Source organism: Dermochelys coriacea, chromosome 11, assembly GCF_009764565.3.
Source record: "Dermochelys coriacea isolate rDerCor1 chromosome 11, rDerCor1.pri.v4, whole genome shotgun sequence".
Taxonomy (NCBI): domain Eukaryota; kingdom Metazoa; phylum Chordata; order Testudines; family Dermochelyidae; genus Dermochelys; species Dermochelys coriacea.
The window spans coordinates 66,991,037-67,006,014 of record NC_050078.2 but is presented as its reverse complement, the minus strand read 5'-3'; the positions used below and the strand labels follow the sequence as shown (position 1 = coordinate 67,006,014).

At 45.1% G+C, this 14,978-nt stretch overlaps 1 protein-coding gene across 1 annotated transcript in view; it reads right to left on the bottom strand.

Annotated features, from left to right (window-relative positions):
- The window catches only part of LOC122457996, a 53,431-nt gene that overhangs the window by 19,506 nt on the left and 18,947 nt on the right, over positions 1-14,978 (bottom strand). Inside the window, exon 5 of the mRNA XM_043504750.1 lies at positions 3,618-3,728. Coding sequence (XP_043360685.1) covers positions 3,618-3,728 — 111 coding nt within the window. The remainder of the gene's footprint in view (positions 1-3,617; positions 3,729-14,978) is intronic.

Here is a 14,978-nt window from a genome sequence, read left to right as displayed (position 1 = left end):
AAAGCCCTCTAACAATGACTACTCAAGGTCCCTTCAAGCCCCACATTTCTAAGGCTCTACCCCATCCCAGTTTCTTACACCTCCTATTGTCCTTCTTGATACCAACCACCTCTTGACTTACGTTTCTGTCCCTGCCTTTCGCTACTCACACACTTGTACAGCAGTAGCATTAATAGATGATGATTCCACATTGGCTATGATGCAAAGGAGTGATCAAGCGCATTGGGTGCTAGGTAGCATAATAGGCTAGCATAGCAGTACTTCAAACTTGAGCAAATTTCAAGTCCTCCTGAGATCACAAATGAAGTCCCTAATTAGGGTCTCCAGGTGCTACTGCCATACCGATAATAACTGACACTTAGCAGGAAAAGACTAAGCACACTGCACACAAACATCACACAAAAACACTGCCCCCAAAAAACTAAATTTCCCAAGCGCCCATTTGTCCACAGCCCAAAGGCACATTTCTGCATCCCTGGCAGCCTCTATTCAGCGTACTCGATGGGATCAGGATGATTTTTTCGCAGCCCAAGTGGGATGCATGTTCAGAATTGTCTGGGGTGAGTTTTAACCCTCCTATTATGCTTAACCCTACCCAGTGCTCTTAGTCCTTCCCTGTCACAAAGTTCGCTGACCACCACTTTTAACGGCCCACTGCTCAGCTACATGTAACCCACACATTTACTAGATATACCAGCATCAAAATCTTCTGTCTATATTTAATCACACTGCCTCTCAAGGTAAGACTACGGCACCTGGGATTCTGGGGTCACAACATGCTGAGGTTCATCCACAGAAAAGGCCTCTGATACACCTTGCTTTGGGTGTTGCTCTTCTCCTCCCCTTTGCCGTAGTTCTATTTGTACACTATGTTGTGCGTCATTCTCGCCAGCTCAGTTGTGCAAGCAGCAACTGGGAGATACTACTGCTATTTTCTGGGGAGCTATTATTTGAGTAATAAGAGGATGAAGCGGACCAAAAAATACCCAGCATCTCTCTCACACCACCCCTTTTTTCCCCCACCTCCAATCAAGCCATCCAGCGTGGCTTTAGAAAGGCTTTCAGCGTTCTAAACAGATTTTGCATCAGATTTCACTCTCAATATGCTGACTCTTGTATGCTACTTCATTCGGCCTTGAAGACTTTGGGCCGGGCCCTCAGCTGGTGTAAGTCAACTTAGTGCCACTGATTTTCACCAGCATGATCTGGCCCTTTGTATTTGCTTTGAATACAGGGGTTGTCTTAGCACTGCACTAGCGTGAACCACCATTAAACTATAGGTCCTTTAATAATTCTGCCAAAACGCCAGGCAATTTTCCTCTCCGCCCCAAGTGCCAAACATCATTTTTTCTCACAGATCACTGGGTACCCTGAAGGGCCGTGAAGATTGGTATTTAGTGATGCAAAGAAAGTGTCTGAGTTTATTAATCCCAATCCAGCATTTTGACTTCTCTCTCCAAAGCACATGTACCATGAACTCTGACTGCACAGTTCCTCTCACAGGGTGCAAAATAACCCTTTATTCACCACTCTTCTAGAGATGGAGAAGGAAAATTCCCTGCCTTTTCTTCACCAGTACGACCCCCCACAAGAAAGGTGCATCTACAGTAGAAAAACTACAGCAATTGTGGCCAGGTTTTCAAAACACAGTGCTATGAACTCTCTATACTAGCATTGGTGCTTACTAATTTTTCTAGTGCAGATAAGAGTCTAGAACTGAGGCTGATCCAAATCAATATTTGTATACCTTCCCACATGATGTGACCCAGCCAGGTAAAGCATTAGGGTTAAAATGTGGTTTGAAGCCACAGCTCTTGGCAGGGGGCTAAACAAAGGCACAACATCCAATGGGAGCTTCTGAGAGAGTTACTCTTGAAGCAGGCAAGTGGGAAGGGCAAACACTGATACACCATTTGGCAGGTTACAATGCATGCTCCCAATGTACCAGGCCAGATCTGCCAGGGAAGAGCCTATTTGGGGAGTATAATGGTGACATCAATGCTAATTTTCCCAGGGCTTGGTGACCGATCTTAGACCCATTGATGTCAGTGGTAATACTCTCATTGGCTTCACTGGAGCCAGGACTTGGCCCAGGAAACTCAAAGAGCGAGATTCACAAAGGGACTTAAGTATGGTGATGCTCAGTGGCGCCACTCCTAATGTTTTAGGCACCAAGGGGGAAAAAAAAATCACTGGGATTTACCAAGCCTGAATTCAGCACCTTGTCTCCTTGCACAGACGCTTTACAATGGGATTAACAATAGCCAGAACACAAGGCAGCACCTCACCTAATCCAGCCAATGGGAAATGCTGCACCAACGGATATGTGCTAAACCCTGCCCCTCATAGGGAGTTTGGGGCCTAAATCCAGGCTGCAGGGAATAGCCCCTCTCTGCTTGGGATTCTCAGCTGCAAACCCTGTCTTGGGTGTTAGGCACCTAGGCAGTTTTAGCAAAGAGGAGGACCTCCCTCATAACAACCCATTGGGAGACCCCAGTTCAAGACCTGCCTCCACCCGATGGGGAGAAGAGATTTGAACAGGGGTCTGCCATCTCAGGTGAGTGCCCTAACCACCGGGCTATTCTAATGCAGGGCTCCTCCATCTTGCCTGTTGAAGCTATTCCACTGTGGATAGATAATGAGAATCTTCTTCTCGCAGTTGTTTTGTGTAAGTTCACCTATGGCGCCTGATCCTATAGGTGAGCTCTGAGTAGGCTTCCCTGATCGGGCCCTGCAGGCGAGTTAGAGGAACACTGATCTTCCCCCACTTTGTGAATCGCTCTGGGGCTTTGGCATCCGGATGCCTAGAGTAAGGCTGTCGTGAGCATGCTCAGAGGCAGAAACATAGGTACCTAGGGAAGCTTTTCCTGCAAAGATCTGTGCGCTGAGCAAATTTAGATACCTAAAGGGTTCGACAGAAGCTGAGCAGGGGTTTCGTGAATCCCAGTGGGGCCTGATTCTGAGATTTTGGCACCTAAAGTGGTAGTTAAGCACCTCCGTCCTTTTGTGACTCTAGCCCAAGGAGGAGAGCAATGCTAGGCCTATGTGCAGCACAGCTGGGGTATGAGTCCTTAGCCATTCATTCCTTCTCTCCCACACATGTAGTACCAGACTGACTCTTGTCCATAAACTGAAGACTTTCTTTTTTGGGAGCAAGCAGGAAATGCCACGGTTACTGGGAAGCTACTTTGCTTTTCCAAATAATAAATGTGACATTGCATGGGAAAAGAAAATGAAGCCACTATTTGTGTATCCAAAGCAGCTCTCCATTCAGATTACCCACTGCTTTCCTAGAAGCTGTCCAATTTTATGCCAATTAAGGCTTTGGAACCAAGTTTTACAGTTTAACAATGCAGAGGGAATATTTGTGTGTGCTTGCTTTTGGCTAATTATAGCCCTTAATCTGTTGCCACTGCTAGGAACTTGATTCAGGAAGCCATTTACAGTGCATAACAACCACCTTATTGAACTATTGACTTACAGCCAATGTCACATATTATTATGCACTAGTAAATGGTGCTCTTTATATTACTTCTCTGGTTACACATACACATACACACAGAGTTCTCTCTCTTTTATATGGCACTCTCATAACAACCAACACAAAAAGCACTTACCAAAGTGAGCATCTGGTACTGGAGATCTTTTTTCTCTCTCTCTACAGCCTGTATCTCTTCCTTAGACAGAATTGGAGCGGATATCCTATGGGTGTAACAGTGGCACTTCAACTTCAAATCAGAAAGACGAAAAAGCAGTGGTTTATTATTTCTACTTGACCTGAGGCCAGCCCTAAAGTATGAGGCTGTCCACGCGTGACTGGCTTGACCCTTTTAGTTTTTCTAAATAATTGCCAAGCAGCCTCATAAATTATCCACATTGAGCTTCATCCCGCTGCAAGTGAAATTTTGCTAATGCGCCTCAAAAGGGGAGCAGAATCAGGACTATTTTCCTACTCATTTAGGCATTCCCTTTGTCATACCTTTGCAGTGAATTTGACAAATTCTCTCAGCTGCTGCAAGTAGCATTGTGATAGTGTTTGGAATAGTTGCATTTCTATATGTAACGTGGTACTATTTGTGGCAAGCCTCTGGTACACAGGATAATGCAAAGGAAGAAGCAAAAAAATGCAAAAAAGAGTTTATATGTGCATTATTCTGTTTACAGGTTGTACTCCTTGGAGAATTTCGCACCACTGCGCACACGCAGAATTCATATCTCCTGCAGAATTATTATTATTTTCCTCTGCAGAAAATATAACTGCAACACATCTCCAGCGGAATGTGCCTTTCACCCAAAAGGGGCTGCTGTGGTGCCAGAACATAGGACAGCTGCTCCTGGATAGGGAGAAGAAGAGGCTGCATTCCTCGCCACACCCTGTCTGTGGGGCCAGGTGAGGAGGCATAGGATATGGGGGAGGGGGGATGCATAGAGCAGGGCACATGGGAGTCCTGGGGAGGTGTCACAGACTGGGGTTCAGAAGGGCTAGTGGTGGGAACAATCTGGGGCAGGGGCTGAATAGGGAGTGGGGGTGCAGGGCTACATGGGGATGGGGCAGATGTGCCTGACAATGGGAGAGGCTAGGGGTCATCCAGGGTCTGCATGGGAGAGGCTCCCCAACTCCCTAAAAATCCCCCCCCAAAAAAATTGTTCCATACTTCTCTCACGCACACCCAACAAGCCTCCAGGTTCCCTCCCAGGTTGCTTCTCTCTCCCTCAGCTTCTCCATTACCCCTTACTCCCCCAAGCCTTTGTACTGCTTCTGAGGGGTGCAGGACACACATATCTATATTGTAGTTTAAATGAATTATTACTCAAAGTTCTGTATTAATAGGCCTAGCATGGAATCTGTCAAAAGACATGTCCTGAATCATTTTGTTGTCTATATTGTTACAGACATACATGCTGACAGGTATTTTGAAATAATATTATGAAAATAATTGAAACTGATGTGATTATATTGTGTTATTTTGACAAATAAGATATGCAGGATTTTAAAATACTGTGTATTGAATTTTTAATTTTTTGGCATAGAATTCCCCCAGGAGTAAGATTGAACAGCAATCCAGACACAACCATTCTAAATTGTCCAAACTCAGATTTTTATAGATGAAACCTTGGCCATTTTCACCAATATATGCTGATATACACCCATCTTCTGGCTGGCAGGAGTACTACCTACAGTTTTCCCACACCAACTATTTCTGCCAGGCTGGGATGTACACCCAGGACGTATTGTCAGGTCAGGCTTACATGCCTTTGGAGCCTAACTGCTGGGGCCTGAGTTCCATGACCTTGCACCTTGTTTAGTTATTTACAGGGGGTGGGAGTCAAGAGAAGCTCTCCGTTTGGAATGGTGAAAGTTCACTCTCCCTTTGCACAGGTGTTAGTGACTGCACAAGTGCAAGGTAGTGAAGAATCAGAATCCTGAGGTTCAGTTCTCAGCCATGCTACTTTCCCCCCCAATCCTGAGCCAGCTGGAGGTGAAAACACTGCCCTGGTATAATTTAGAGCAGCTGCAGGGCTACTCTAACTTATGCCCCTTTGCCACCAATGGCTGCATTAACCAAGAATCTGGCAGAGCACCATCCATATGGTCCTGTGCCAGGTGTGCTCCATAAAATGAGGTGTAGAATTGGCTATGTGCCATCTGAGGATTTCCCAGTGGCAGAGGTAATCCTCAGCTGCTGCTTTAAGTTATCTTTTTACCTGCTGTGTGCATACAGAATGACCCGCTCCAGCTCTCCTTATGGCGGGCCTATAGGCAGACAACCCCTTGGTGTAGCCACTTACACTGTGTTCTCCTGACCCATACCAAGCTGTGGGAGTTTGTCTTCATGTTAGGCAGTCTTATGTGTGGAGTTGGAATGAAGAGTTAGAAAGGAGCAAGTTCTCGTAATGAAGTATCCTTCTAGTCTACATACACCATTTTACAATTGGGATCTGAAAAGCCAGAGCAGGTCTGGACCTGAAAACATAGATAATGCTGTCATGCCAAGAACTTTCTTGCAGGTGCCTAAACAGAGCAGCTTGCCTGAATTCAACACCTTACATCTTTTAAAACAAATAATGCTGATATTTGGAACAGAGAGGAAGGCAACTCTGCAGAATATTTAGAGGACATTGTTGAGGGACTTCCCAATTTGCTTAACATTCATTTTACTCATTTTTTTTTTATCCTTTGTAAAATTCCAAATTTACCACAGCATGTCCAAATAGATGATTTCCTTCATTATGAGTGTTAAACTTCCGTATACAAAGAGCACAACATCTGAAGTCAAGTCTCCATGAGAGCACAACACGTATGCACGTGGATGAGTGGCTGTAAGAATTTTCTGTTTTGCAGGATTATTGGCCTCACTATTCACACCTCCTTGTGATGCTGTCAGGAAAGACTCTGTAAAGCTACTGAGATGCACGGGGTTACAGAGTTTCCTTGCATGACTTCTCAACAGCCCACTCCTCCCAGCACATCAGAACCACAACAAATCCTTTAGCACCTTCCAGTGCCCACCAAAGAGGGTAAGGTTTGGTCCCTTCTCACTTTCCCTCCCTCCCACCCTTGACATGTTTCAGATGGGTTAAATTCTTCTGCTGCTTTTTTCTTGCCCAAGGTGTTAAAAATAGTCTGCATTGTAGGAGAAGACTAGACATTTCTTGAATAAATCATCTCTCTTTGGCATCAGATATCTGTGAATGGAGCCCTAAAGTTGCAAATCCAAATTTATTTATGCATGACATTTAACTGAATATCAACACTCTGAACTGCTGGAGTCCCTCAATCTAATGGAGATGTATGGACAGTAAAGCATCCATAGAAATAAGATGCCGACAGGTTGTGTAAAATTATCAGATTTACTCTGCTGATAAATTATTCACTGTAATTAGGAGTCAAACATGCTATTTGAGTGTATTTCTGGAGGTCAAATTAGCACAAATAATTTTCCACTGCATTATGATGTTTGCTAATACATTATGAAAGCCTTATTGTAATAGTGGTTTTGGGATGCATCAGGAGAGGCATTTCCAGTAGGGATAAGGAGGTTTTAGTACCGTTATACAAGGCACTGGTGAGACCTCACCTAGAATACTGTGTGCAGTTCTGGTCTCCCATGTTTAAAAAGGATGAATTCAAGCTGGAGCAGGTACAGAGAAGGGCTACTAGGATGATCCGAGGAATGGAAAACTTGTCTTATGAAAGGAGACTTAAGGAGCTTGGCTTGTTTAGCCTAACTAAAAGAAGGTTGAGGGGAGATATGATTGCTCTCTATAAATATATCAGAGGGATAAATACAGGAGAGGGAGAGGAATTATTTCAGCTCAGCACCAATGTGGACACAAGAACAAATGGATATAAACTGGCCACCAGGAAGTTTAGACTTGAAATCAGACGAAGGTTTTTAACCATCAGAGGAGTGAAGTTTTGGAATAGCCTTCCAAGGGAAGCAGTGGGGGCAAAAGATCTATCGGTTTTAAGATTCTACTTGATAAGTTTATGGAGGAGATGGTATGATGGGATAATGGGATTTTGGTAAGTAATTGATCTTTAAATATTCAGGGTAAATAGGCCAAATCCCCTGAGATGGGATATTAGATGGATGGGATCTGAGTTACCCAGGAAAGAATTTTCTGTAGTATCTGTCTGGTGAATCTTGCCCATATGCTCAGGGTTTAGCTGATTGCCATATTTGGGGTCGGGAAGGAATTTTCCTCCAGGGCAGATTGGAGAGGCCCTGGAGGTTTTTCGCCTTCCTCTGTAGCATGGGGCATGGTTGACTTGAGGGAGGCTTCTCTGCTCCTTGAAGTCTTTAAACCATGATTTGGGGACTTCAATAGCTCAGACATGGGTGAGGTTTTTCATAGGAGTGGGTGGGTGAGATTCTGTGGCCTGCACTGTGCACGAGGTCAGACTAGATGATCAGAATGGTCCCTTCTGACCTTAGTATCTATGAATCTATGAATCTATTTGCTGAACCAAGAAACGCACCCACAGATTCGCTATGTAACTCCTTTTCATTTCTGGGCAAGTTTCAGAACTACATTTTTATTACAACAAATTACAGAGATTTAAACTTCTCCACCCCAAACCTTGTCTGCTGCACCATGCAGCTGGTTTATTACAGAACAGTAAATATTATTTAATGCAGCAATATACACACGCCTGGTGCTTTACAAAGGAAGTGATTGCAAGTTGCTTACAAACAACAATTCAGATGCTGCAAACAATAATAGATACTAAGCTCAGAAAGATTTCAGAGTAGCAGCCGTGTTAGTCTGTATTCGCAAAAAGAAAAGGAGTACTTGTGGCACCTTAGAGACTATTTGTTATTCTCTAAGGTGCCACAAGTACTCCTTTTCTTTAAGCTCAGAAAAGAACATTAGATCAATGTTTCCCAAACGGTGAGTCCCAGCCCACCAGTGGGTCGCAGGAAGGGTCTACATAGGTGGGCCGCCTGTCATCGCCCCCATTTCACTCCATGCCCTACACGAGCCCCAGAAGCGCTCGCTCTCAATGAGGGCCCCCCAGGGCAGACAAAAGAGGCAGTTTGCTCTGGAGCCCCCAACTAAGTGGCACTGCAACCTGACACCTGGGAGCTCAGCACCATCCAGCACCCAGCTGCTCCTCTATAAGGCTGGGCCAAACCTGAGGGGAGGATCAGCTGGACCATAACTGAGCAGCACTGTGACTGTGTGCACCAGGTCTCAATGCCCAGAGCAAGGAGCCGAGCCTGGCCTTGACAGACAGGTGCCATTGCTGCGGGGGGAGGGCGGGGAAGACTTGCTTTCCAACCACAGTCGCTCCATAGGGGCCTCCTAGCCAGTCGGGACTGCAGGATGGGGCAGGACTGGGAGAGACAGAGAAAGCAATGGGGCTGGGGGTAGCCAAGCAGGAGGCTTGAAGGCCAAGGAGAAGGGAAGTTTTCCGCTCGTTGACGCAGGGGTGGCCGTCCTTGCTCGGAGGGTCATCTCTGTTGTTTTCAGTTAGGCCCCCCCAGATATAAAAGGATCTTTCAGAGTAGCAGCCGTGTTAGTCTGTATTCGCAAAAAGAATAGGAGTACTTGTGGCACCTTAGAGACTAACAAATTTATTAGAGCATAAGCTTTCGTGAGCTACAGCTCACTTCATCGGATGCATTTGGTGGAAAAAACAGAGGGGAGATTGATATACACACACAGAGTTAGTTTAGAGTGCCCCAGGAGTCAGCCCAGGGGCCAGTTTTGTTCAACATCTTCATTGATGATCCAGATCATCAGTTTAGCAACAGACTAACGTACAGTTGCTTCATTTTGACTGGAGTTTTAGGAGGTGTTAATTTGATTAAACTAGATAACAGGCTCTACCTCCCCTCCCCCTCTAAATTCTAGCCTGGAGAAGGCCTAACTGGCTCTTACTGTTTTTCATGCAATTCAATAGTTGGGTTATGGGTAGGGACAAGAAGATCAAGTGAAGTTACCGAAGGTCACAGAGGCAGGCAATGGCAGAGTCTTGGCTAGAACCGGGACATTCCCGATTCACTTTCATTCACGATCACTTGACACAGCTTCTTTGTTTTAATTTGGCTGCTTAATTGAGGTGAAACTGTGAAAGGCACCAGACTGACAGCACAGGAAAATAAAGGCTTTTATGTATCCTCCCCTCCCCCATCACTTCATCCCTGCCTAGGTGGATCTCTTCTAGGGGCAAGTAGTGCAGTTTCCATGAGGAAGGCAGACAAAAGTAAATCTACTGCACCCTTTGTAATGGGGGGGGCAGTATAACCTGCCTCAGCCCCTCCAGATCATTGGCTCAAGTGGACCAAGAGATCCCATGACACTCCAGAACATAGCTCTCCCCTGAGTCCCAGTGCTGTTCTATCATCTCCGGGCTAGTCTTAGCCCTTCATTTCCAACATCGCTCAAATATCATTAAAAGAAAAAAAATCCTTTTGTTAAGACTGCGGAAATTTTCAGTAAAATGAAAACAAATTGCTCTAAATAAACCATTTGTCACAGTCTGATTACTTTGCTGCCACTCTGGGAACACCAATTTGTCATGCTAGATCAGGGCAACAGCAGGCTGACTATATGAAATGGTAGGCTGCCTTCTAGCTCCTAGCTTGCAACCAGTGAAGAGAACTAAGATCCTCCACCCTCCACACCAGCACTAGGGATTTTGAAATGGGAGGAAGGATGGTTTTGTTATTAAGACACAGGACTGGGATTCCAGAGACCTGGGTTCAGTTCCTAGCTCCACCACAGACTTCCTGTGTGACCTTGCGCAAGTTACTTACCCCCTCTAAAGAGCACAGAGAAGTACCTCCTTCATCTGGTTTGTCCATTTAGACTGACAGCTGATTGGAAGAGGGACTGTCTCTTACAGAGCCTAACACAATAGTGCCCTGATCATGGCTGGGGCCTTTAGGGCCTGCTGTAAAACAGACATAAACCGGCTTCATCATTTAAGAAATGGATATGCCCTTTTTGAAAGGATGTGCCCAGGCAGCGATGAAAGCTATAGGCCAAGCCTACACATGGTATTGCAGGGACAGATGTGTCACTCAATTCTGCAATGTAATATGGAAAATATTCTAAATGACACTATCCCCTTTCTAATACATCCTTTTTATTAATATTAAATATTAATATTATTACCACTGCTACACATTGAACAGATGTCTTTAGTAATGTCCACATAAAAAACAAACACCATCAACTGGAAAGGACAACAGACACATACAATGTGACCATAACTCCAGAGGTACCTAATGCATATTGCAATACATACCCAAGCGTTCCAAGATCACAAGTAAGGCCCACAAATATTATGAGATTTGCTTAGAATCAGGAGAGTTCATTAAAAAAAAATATATTGGGGACTCTTTATTTGACTTGTGGTGTTCGAACCCTTTAGGGTGAATTCAGGTCATATTCCCAAACTTTCCTCAGCAAGTCTGAGGAGTTGAGTTTTCACATATCAGATGACTATAGAAGCTCAAGCTTCAAAAAAAAAAAAAAAAAAAAACCAACAACAACCAACCACCAAATATTGTAAGACTCAGGATAAAAGTCACAAGATTTGGTAACACTGCTATCGGTCACCACAGAGACAATGAGTCACTAGGACAGGTACCTCAGCAATACATAAAGAGGGCAGGGATAATAGAAGGGAGGAGAAAGAGACTGATACGAGGAGAAATGGGATAGGAAAATGGCAGTGAGAAATCTCATGTGAGAGAGCTGCACCAGCCCCAATCGCCAGCTAATGAACAACAAATAAGGGAGGTTCCTCTCCCCCACTGCCACCCCTTCTCTCCCTCTTGGGAGTTATAGAGGGCTTTGTGGGATGTTTGTATTGCAGATCTTGGAGTTGCCCAAGCACTATATAAGAGCATGTTTTAACCCCAGAAAGACCATAGTGGGGAACCTGTTAAATTTCATTATGTGCTGCATCAGGGAGACCCCAGGGCACCCCCTCATGGCATGACAAGGCTCTACATGCACATTCCACTAAGCTCCTCCTTCTTCCGGGATTCATAAATAAATCACTCATCCAGAGTCTCTACCCAATACTGCCCTTCTCCTGAAGACTAGCTGATTTAATCCACTTCCCCCCAAAAACCCCTCCCTCTAGGTTCAGGAGTTCCCAGCCCTGCTGGCCAGGCCCAGTGGTTTTCAGTCCTGGCATCCGCAGCCAGTAGATTCTCCCTCAGGTGCAGGGGACTTCCCAGCCCTCCTTGGGGGCAGAGGGGATTTCCCACTCCGCTTTTCCCATCTTGGCACAGGACACCCAGCCCTCTCGGTCGGGCCATGCCCATTACTTCTGGCCTCCAAGCAGAACCTCAGCTGGCCCCTTTTTTTTTTTTTACCGTAGTCCTTTTCTCCCTGGGTTAGGGTTGCTCAGCAGACAGCGGCATTCCTTGACTGGGGTCTCAGGGCGCTTAGGAGCAGGCCTGTCTCTAAGAGCACCTCTTTCCATCTGAGCTCTGTAGCCTTTTCAGGACCAGGCGCTCATTAGTCAATTGACTGCCTAGGAGCTAATTGCTTATAGGTGGGCTTGTTCCCCCCCTCCCCCGCCCCGCAAAAGTAGCCCATCACACAGCACTGGGGCCTGACTCTGTTTAAAGGGCCAGCCACCCCAGGATCGACAAAAATATGTAAAAGTGTCCTTTTGTGACCAAGGAGTTAATCATCCAAACAGCTAATTTCCTCAGCCTGTTGCAGTTACTTCTGCTCTTTTTGTGCCTCTCAGCATTGCAGTAACTTTGCTGCATTTAGCACAGGGCCTGAGCCAGAATGTCTACACCGCAATTTTACAGCCCCATAACCCAAGCCCAAGCCCAAGTCCAAGTCAGCTGCCATGGGCCATCTGCGTGTGTTTGATTGCAGCATAGATGTATCTGGTAAATCCAAGTAGTGTGAAGCTGTACTGCCCCCAAGGTGAGAGCCCCATGAGGCAATGGCCCCTGGTCAAATACATTTTATTTCCCATTAAAGTTTTCAAAGGAAACAAAGTATTTTTGTTTGGGGCAAAAAATTTCACAGATTTTTTTGGGGGGAGATGACTGGGAAAACATTTTTTGACATACAGAAAATTTGGGGCATTCAGCTTTTTGATCATTTTAACTGCTCCTTCCCCCCACCTCCCAAAGAGAGAAAGAGAGAAATGGGCATTTTATGACATTTTTCGAAAAAAATAAAAAAGAGAAAAAAAATTCAAGCAGCTGTCTTCTAGGCATCTGTGGGGAACATGTTCATCGACAAACTCCTTAAGAGTGCATGGATTCCACTTTATGGTCATCTAGCCCTACTGGCCAGTGCTGAACTGGGGGCGGTCATAGCTGCAATATGTCCATGCTTTTGTATCGGACACTGTCAAGGTTCCTTCCCCACTCTGAACTCTAGGGTACAGATGTGGGGACCTGCATGAAAAACCCCCTAAGCTTATTTTTACCAGCTTAGGTTAAAACTTCCCCAAGGTACAAACTATTTTACCTTTTGCCCTTGGACTTTATTGCTGCCACCACCAAGCATCTAACACATATATAATAGGGAAAGAGCCCGCTTGGAAACATCTTTCCCCCCAAAATCCTCCCAAACCCTACACCCCCTTTCCTGGAGAAGGCTTGATAAAAATCCACCAATTTGCATAGGTGAACACAGACCCAAACCCTTGGATCTTAAGAACAATGACAAAGCAATCAGGTTCTTAAAAGAAGAATTTTAATTGAAGAAAAAGTAAAAGAGTCACCTTTGTAAAATCAGGATGGTAAATACCTTACAGGGTAATCAGTTTCAAAACATAGAGAATCCCTCTAGGAAAAACCTTAAGTTACAAAAAGACACAAAAACAGGAATATCCATTCTATTCAGCACAGCTTATTTTATCAGCCATTTAAACAAAACAGAATCTAACGCATATCTAGCTAGATTACTTACTAAGTTCTAAGACTCCATTCCTGTTCTGTTTCCAGCAAAAACATCACACAGACAGAGAGAGCCTTTGTTTCTCCCCCCTCCAACTTTGAAAGTCTCTTCTCTCCTCATTGGTCATTTTGGTCAGGTGTCAGTGAGGTTATCCTAGCTTCTTAACCCTTTACAGATGAAAGGGTTTTTCCTCTGGCCAGGAGGGATTTAAAGGTGTTTACCTTTCTCTTTATATTTATGACAGACACAGAAGTAGCTACAACACAGACATAAGTCAGGAGGATCAAATAAACCCCTTTATTTGATATTATGCTGCCTGTGTCACAACTGGATCCAGCTAGTATAATTCCAGGCACTTGATGCTGCCAACCTGATTGCCTTCTATGGTGAGATAACTGGCTCTGTGGATATGGAGAAAGATATGGATGTGATATATCTTGACTTTAGCAATGCTTTGATACGGTCTCCCACAGTATTTTTGCCAGCAAGTTAAAAAAGTATGGAGTGGACAAACGGTCTATAAGGTGGATAGAAAGCTGGCTAGATCGTTGGGCTCAATGGGTAGTGATCAACAGCTTGATGTCTAGTTGGCAGCGGTATCAAGCAGAGTGCCCCAGGAGTCAGTCCAGGGGCCAGTTTTGTTCAACATCTTCATTGATGATCCAGATGATGGGATGGATTGCACCCTCAGCATGTTCGCAGGTGACACTAAGCTGCAGGGAGAGGTAGATATGCTGGAGGGTAGGAATAGGGTCCAGAGTGATCTAGACAAATTGGAGGATTGGGCTAAAAGAAATCTGATGAGGTTCAACAAGGACAAGTACAGAGTCCAGCACTTAGGATGGAAGAATCCCATGCACCGCTACAGGCTGGAAACCGCCTGGCTAAGTGGCAGTTCTGCAGAAAAGGACCTGGGGATTACAGTGGACAAGAAGCTGAATATGAGTCAACAGTGTGCCCTTGTTGCCAAGAAGGCTAATGGCATATTGGGCTGCATTAGTAGGAGTATTGCCAGCAGATCGAGGAAAGTGATTATTCCCCTCTATTTGGCACTGGTGAGGCCACATCTGGAGTACTGTGTCCAGTTTGGGGCCCCCACTACAGAAGATATGTGACAAATTGGAAAGAGTCCAACAGAGGATAATGAAAATGATTTAGGAGGCTGGTGCACATGCCTTATGAGGAGAGACTGAGAGAACTGGGCTTATTTAGTCTGCAGAAGAGAAGAGTGAGGGGGGGATTTGATAGCAGCCTTCAACTACCTGAAGGGGGGTTCCAAAGAGGATGGAGCTCGGCTGTTCTCAGTGTGGCAGATGACAGAACAAGGAGGAATGGTCTTAAGTCACAGAGGGGGAGATCTAGGTTGGATATTAGGAAAAATTATTTCACTAGGAAGTTGGTGAAGCACTGGAATGGGTTACCTAGGGGGGTGGTGGAATCTCCATCCTTGGAGGTTTTTAAGGCCCGGTTTGACAAAGGTCTAGCTGGGATGATTTAGTTGGGGTTGGTCCTGCTTTGAGCAGGGGGTTGCACTAGATGACCTCCTGAAGTCTCTTCCAACCCTAATCTTCTATGAT